At 38.0% G+C, this 7,543-nt stretch overlaps 1 protein-coding gene across 1 annotated transcript; it reads right to left on the reverse strand.

The window, feature by feature from the left end:
* Nucleotides 1-265: 265 nt before the first annotated feature.
* On the reverse strand, nt 266-938 carry LOC131231157 (probable calcium-binding protein CML45). The gene has a single exon (XM_058227266.1). It carries the CDS (start codon nt 861-863, stop codon nt 267-269), a length of 597 nt encoding a protein of 198 aa, XP_058083249.1. The 5' UTR covers nt 864-938; the 3' UTR covers nt 266.
* Between the last annotated feature and the right edge of the window lie 6,605 nt (nt 939-7,543).

The raw sequence follows: 7,543 nt of genomic DNA on the forward strand, positions 1-7,543 counted from the left end.
TCTTATCATTAATACGGCTTTACTTGAATTCAAACAGCCTCTTATAGCTATAAGTCATTTTAAGGATCTGAGACTCAAGATGAGTCCTTGTGACTTGTTCAAGTCGACTCAGATCTTGGTAACACTTGATCCAGTTTGATGCCGTGAATCATTCCCGAGTGAGTTTCGACACATCGGAGTTGACTCGGACATAGTAGGACTGGATCCAGTTTGCTTTTTTATTTTTTAGAACTTCTTTTTGTTCATGGTAAATATAAGTACAAAATTCAACAAAATCCTTTTTCCATTAATTTTACAAACTCTTTGAAATCTATTCGACTATCGCCGTTCACGTCAAATTCTCTAATCATCATTTCACACACCTCCAAATTCGACGCTTCCCAAAAACCCAACTTACACAAAACACTCTGTAACTCTCTCGCATCGATGAATCCATCTCGATCCACGTCAAACACCTGAAACGCCTCCATTAGTTCCGGCAAGCTCGGTTCGTCGTCCTGGAACAACACCGAAATATCATCCAACCCCACACACTCCTTAATCTTCTCACCGTCAGGGTTAAAAAAGATCCCAAGCGTCTCCATCACCATCTCTACGTCGTCTCTCCTCAGCCCTGCATCTCCTCCCTTCTCCAAGCAAGACTGTTGGTTTGAATCGGTTTCGGTAGTTGGGTTCTTCTTCCCGGAATGAACTGGCAAATCCACGTGGAAGAATTCGAGTTGAGGTTGGAAGAAAGAGATGAAACTATAATAGAACTTCTCACATCTGAAGCTTCGGGTGAGGATTTTGTGGAGGAAGAAATACTCAACTAAGGGATGCGAGGAGAAAAAGGAACAGAGGCTGTTTGGGGATGCCTTACCCATTTGAATCGCGATTTGGGAGTGTTGGTTTGGATGAGAGAAGAGAGAAAGAAGAGTGGAGAAATCAATGGACGATGAGTTGTTATATATAATGTAATTTGTAGATGGAGTCGTGCTCGGAAGGTTTCAATGGGGAAGTTGCTAGTGCATTGAGTAGTAGACTGTCCGCAAATTAAAATAGACAACTATGATTACTGAGGCGATTCGCGTGAAGAGAGATTGAAGTGGGGATATGACTTTTTCTCTCGTCCTTGTCGAGATCTGGACGGTTCATCATGTAAGGTCCAATCTAATAATTGATAGTAAGAAAAATTTACAACGTGCTTATCAGGAAGCCAGTCTTGAATGCTGAACAATGACACCGGTGGTCATGATCTCTTTTCTCACCGTCTATTTTTTTCATTCACCTGCGACCCACCTGAATGAATGTAATAGCATAGTATTTGGTCCAGTGCATAGATCCAACGGTGCATAATGTGCCACGTTGGCATCTGGGAGGAAGATGGCCCCAGGATATCTCCTCGCGCGAATGTCCATAGTAGTTTATAGAGAATTGGAAAAAGGCTCTCCTGGATTAGAAAATTTGTTAGCGCACTCACTCGCTTGAGATAGATTTAATACTTCGCAAAAACATTACCAAATCCAAATACTAATATAAGATCAAGTCCATTCATCAGATATTATGAACTGTTATAATTCCATTATATAAATTTTAAGTTAGATATTGACATTTAGTTCCTTTTCGTTTATATCTGTTCGTACAAGTGGGGCCCTCCTAATGAGAGAACCAGTTTTATATTTTCTGTATTAAAAAAGGGGAAGGATCACATTTCTTCGTAACTAATTAATTGACGTGATCATAAATACGTGTTAGATGTATGAACGTGTTCCAGCAAGCCTTCCGTTCATCACATGCGAGCGATTACACTCGGCATTTCTAGACCTTAAAGAAGTCATTGCAGGAAGTTTCTGCTAACCTTCGTACACGGTAATGCATTGTTGAATTTCCAAGGAAATTGTAGCGAAGAGAAAAACAGGCGTCATTTTACACGATGAAAGTGCTTTCGAGATTCGCGCGAAGACACATTAAAGAGATTATTCGCGGCGTATGTGACAATTTTACACGTATAAGAGAGATCCGATCCATTAATTACGTTTTTCTCCTGATGAAATTATTATAATAATGTAAGATCATCAAATGGCCCATTAGTTTGCGATAAAAATGGAGTTACTAAAAGATGGGGACTGGTGTATATGTGTCCCTTCTGATGATTAGATCTGAAATATTTTTGGAAGGTATTATCCTCACTATTCGTCACATATGGTGAACCGTTCAGATCTAAATTACATTTGCATTGTTTCCACATGATGTGAATTGCTTCTTCAATCTCCCCTTCTGCATATCTCTTATCACTTTTTTATGGTAGAAAATGCTGGAGTAGAGAATATCACTTGACTGCCTGCTTTATTTTAAGTCTATACAACAAGTTCAACGAGTTCAACACAATCCAAACCGTTGATAAGATGGGCCTCACTATGGATGGACACCGAAAGATTTCGCATTCGCAAAACACTATCATTTCAATACAAAATACTATCATTTCAATTGATCCTATCAAAATTAGATGGACGAGTAAGAAAGAAAAATCAGTAGCAATCTAAACGCTACTCAAAGAAGGCGCCCTATTTAATGGCTAGGATCGTCTGATCTTGGACATTTTGATGTAGCCACCCATTGTGGTGGTGGGATCCATTTCCATTTCTCCGAGCTTTAAAAAAAAAAAAAAAAAAAAAAAGGATTCGCCTGCATAGCAACTTTGGCCTGCTTCGTTCCATTTCGTTGTCCGTTCACATCATCTGGGCAGGTCCTGCTGGACTAAGGTGTCTAGGTCCGTCACTGAAGTTTCTTGGAAGGAACCTTTCCTCCTGATCTATCCATATTACAACACCGACTGCGGGCGACCTTTTTCCACCGTAATTAATTTCCAAAGGGCTGATACATTGAAACGCATTTTAATTACTGTGGTGGACATTTTGAAATTTTAAAAATCTGAATCCGTTAAAATTTTACTGGTAAATGAAATCAACGGTTAAGATTAAACCTATAATGCAAGTAGCTAACAACGACTTTACTTCTCCACGCCTACCATGCTTGAAGAAGAGATTTTGTACATTCTCATTACCAACTTGATAAAATATTCATTTGAATCACAACCATGAAAACCATTTAAAATTGTTTTTTAAACTGCAACGTAATTAACCGATGTCATCGTCACTAATTGAGTTTTTTTAAAAATAAAAAATAAAAAAAATCTGCATCCACTCTTCATCCTGATAAGCTATACTTTATAAATGGATTTGCTGAAAGATACGCCACATGATAACCAATGCATAACCTATGGTTAGCATCCAATATATACACTCTTCCATATGGTGTGGTCTAAAAGGGAAAAAGAAAAAGAAAAAATAGAAAAAGAAAAAGAAAAAGAAAAAGGAAAATCCCTCTTGCCACATGATATGAAGGACATGATTACAAGAAATCTCTTTTGATGATTGGATGAACACTCACCACCATATGTGACATTGCATGTTTGATACATTAGGTGTACCCTACCACGGTGGCGTGATTTAGAGGAACCTTATCTGGAGATCCTATCTGTCTAGTTAACAACATGGTCAGTTGAATGTTGGCAATTTGGTTATATTTTATTTTGTTCATTTGAAGTCATGTAGATTGACTGGTTGTTGTGGTATCTCTCGTGAGTTCATTCAGGGGGGATGGTACGGATAAAACACATAAATGATGGTGAACCCCGTGAAACGCCTGTGATGACCGTCAGTTTCTAGCTAGGTCTTAGTGGAGGTAGTATGCTAGGGTAACATGCCCTAGGTAACATTGGCTTGGACCATGCAGACCACTTTTATAAAGGAAAAAAATACAAATGCCAGCTTAATCCAAAACTTTTGTTACGCCGAAGAAGGTTTTAGAGGTGGGCGCTTGATCACCACCATTTCATGCAATGTAGTCGCTTATATTTGAATTTGCTTTATTTTTTGGACCGTGACCTAAAATGGACGTGTAAAATTGATGGATAACATAAATATACAATACATACATCAAGTTGAGCTCCATAATTACTATTTGGGCTTCACCGGACTCGGTGTTAATCCTGCCTAACCAAATCTACTCCATTCCTTTCTTAAACCAATAAAGCCTAGTGGATGAAACTTTGATAAGATGGGTCCACTCAAGTGTGTATTTGATCAAACAACTTTCATTCATACTATTGTGTACACCTCAATTAGGGTCGACCAATTGTTTAAAGCCCAGTTAATTCAGTCCAACTTAGTTAAACTTAGTCAAACTCAATTAACCCAATCAATTCAATCCAATCTAGTCTGACCTGGTCAAACCTGATCAACTCAATCCAACTCGATCCAACCCAGATAACTCAATCATCCTAAAACTAAGCTTAATTTCAAGCCCAGTTCAAGCCTATACTTCGTCCCATTAGCACTTGGAACCATAATAAAGCAACTAAGTAAACAAAGGGAAAATACACCACCTCAAATGGCCCCCTGCAAAAAATAAGAGCCATCCATATGGTGGGCGCGTATAATGTGTCGCCCCGCCCACCACGTGGACAACTTATATCCTTTGCAGAGAGGTTAAGTGGGGTGATGACATCATTTAGTTATCTTGGTAAGCGTACTAAAAGAAGAAAATATTACTCTATCTTTGCCTTTGGCCAAAATTATGGCCTTTGCCTTTCCATCCAACAACTTGGATAGCTCTAGGTGATAACGGAACATCCCAAGTCTTGGAGTCTCTTTTACCCATGGACTTTTCCATAATAACAAAAATGTTATCCCAAAAGGCTATAAATACCCATTCCCTTTCATTTTTATTCATCCTTCACATCTCACATCTTTCACACATTGAGAAATCACATAATCTCACATCTCTTAGATCTTCCACCCATTCACCAAGGAGAAGAAAGTGTAGTAGGAGAAGAGTTTCAGGTTCACTTAGCTAAGCATACCCCTTAGCTACTCAAGCCACCTAAAATAGCAATCAAAACCACTCAAAGCCATCCCTTGTGACAAGTTTGTCCACCCGTCACTAATTTCAAAGCTCAAATCAAGCTTCATTTATACTTCATTAGCATTGTGCATCATTCTCTCCATCTAACCCACTCGCTAGTTTTGACGGTCCAATTGTATGCTCTGTGGCTCGCCAATATATCGGATCTTGCCTATCAAAAACTTGGACCAATTAGGCTTCGACCGCTTCTTCGAGTGGGTACATTAAGGTAAATTTATCTTATCAGGGCCATCGCTTGTTGCATGCACTGCATCGCCACATTGCATTACACACACATTTGCATCATCAGCAAACAAGAGCCAATCCAATCCCTGATATTATGTTTCTATGAAGTAGAGACCGTATATTTGTATGGGTAGAGAGGTTGCCTGACACCTTCCCTCTCTGAAACTATGGTCCATTATCCATAATTTTTAATCACAGATCATGAATTAGTTTAGGACAAGGAATCGAATGATTCCTTCTCATAAGGTTTCGATAGGGTTTAGCAAACTATGGAATTTTGCTTAATTAGCTAGTGACGACTCCTATCAAATATAATCCCATATACCCCAAATACACCGTGAAAGCCCCCGAAAAGGCGCCCCATGAGTGCGATCCAACATCTACAACTATGTGTCTGCCCCATCTTTGACAAGGAAGCGGATTGTGTACTAAGTATCTAAGTATGCTTTTGCATTTTGAGTAAACTCTGTGGGGCCCACTATGATGTATGTATCTCATCCATGGCGTCCATTCATTTCACTAGCTCATTTTAGAGCATGATACCAAAATTAAATCATATCCAAATTTCAAGCAGAGCACACCACATGAAATGTTTGTGAATTGAATGCTCACTAGTGAAAACTTCCTAGGGCCCACCCAAGAAGTTTTGGATCAAGCTGACATTTGTGCTTTTCCTGTATCCATTCCATTGTGACCTTACACCTAAGAAGTTGGATGACAAATAAACATCACTACACTATGGGCCCTACGAAGGTTTCAACGATCCCTGCCATTTTCTATGGTGTGGTCCACTTAAGCTTTGGATATGCTTCAATTTTAGGCTCATGCCCTAAAATGATATGAAAAAAATGGATGAATAATGTGGATAAGACACATATATCACACTTTGACCTATTATTTAAGTATTGACAACCATGATTTTACAAACATTACTTAATAACCAATCATATTTTCATAAAATAATCCATTACGATATATAATCATCATTACAACAACCTAAAGTCTTGTCTATGTTCCCATTATGCATTTTTGTATAATGGATTTAAACTAAAAAAAAAAAAAAAAAGGTTAAAGCTAAGCAGACAGTTAGAACTTTGCTCCACCCAACATCTTGAAATATAATGTAAGATGGAGCGAGCTTACACGTTCAGTGGGATTACATCCTTCCCCAAATTTGAAACTTCTAGATTTATATTAATATAAGTAAGCAATGAAAATACTTAATTTAAAGTCCGAACATTAATCAAAATAATGAATCATAAAGATGACATGTGTGTAATGCTGGAATTGTAAAGGTGATTTGAATGTAATACTTTTCATAAGTTCTCATAAATAATAAATTTAACAAATATCATCTCTTATAACACCATATACAGTTGATGGCTACATTGTATTAATGCTTACGCACATGTACCTTGTGATGAGGGACCTATTTATACATTAGGTTGTCAAACTACTACTCTAGCTATATTTCTAGCATATGTTTATATGCACAGTCGCACTCATACGCTATATGCAAAGGAAAATTCAAAAGGATTCAATAGATTATAAAAATTTTCACCCAAATGACACAATCGCCTTGTTTACTTGCTTTAGAGACTTTCACTAAAGGGATGTGATCACCCTACCTATTAAATCTTTTGAGGACATTCTCAAGATAGTGCACGTGCACCCAGAATCATTTAAAGAAAACCTTAAGGCCTCACAAAGTTTACTTAGTATGCAATCTTCTCCAATCTCATAATGGCCTATTGTCTAATCAAATCCCACCACATTTTGGCAATGCCAAGTTCAGTATAACTAGGGCAATATCCAATCAGAGTTCGTGAATCAGGTACGTTGCCTCATTTTTAACCATTAAACTTAAGAATGGTAATCATCCAAAACTTAAGTAGGCCACACAACAGAAACTAGGGTTTTACATGAACTGAGTTAGCTCAGTTAGCTTGCTCAACTAGACTTAAAAAAGCTCGATTTGAAACTGAGTTCGAGCTTATTTTTTGAGCTCGAAAAAATTTCCAACCGAGCTCGAGCTTGCTTGAGCTCGACTCGACTTGGATTGAACCCCAACTCGAATCGAACCAGTTCGGTGACTCAATTACTTTGATATTGATGTTACTCACTAAGTGTTTGATGAAATGACTCAATGAAGTGTCGGCTGGTGGCAAGGAAGGTATGTATATTAAACAAATATCATTTTTTCTTAATTTTGATGTTGCCTACAAAGTGTTTGATGAAATACCTGTAAAACCACTGCTGCTGTTTTACATACAGTGAAAATTTAAAGGTGCAGTCCATATGTTTGTGAAAATGTTGCACAGACGAACTTGGTTCGATCTTGGCTTGAACTCAG

This window comes from Magnolia sinica, chromosome 2, assembly GCF_029962835.1.
Source record: "Magnolia sinica isolate HGM2019 chromosome 2, MsV1, whole genome shotgun sequence".
In the NCBI taxonomy this organism is placed as follows: domain Eukaryota; kingdom Viridiplantae; phylum Streptophyta; class Magnoliopsida; order Magnoliales; family Magnoliaceae; genus Magnolia; species Magnolia sinica.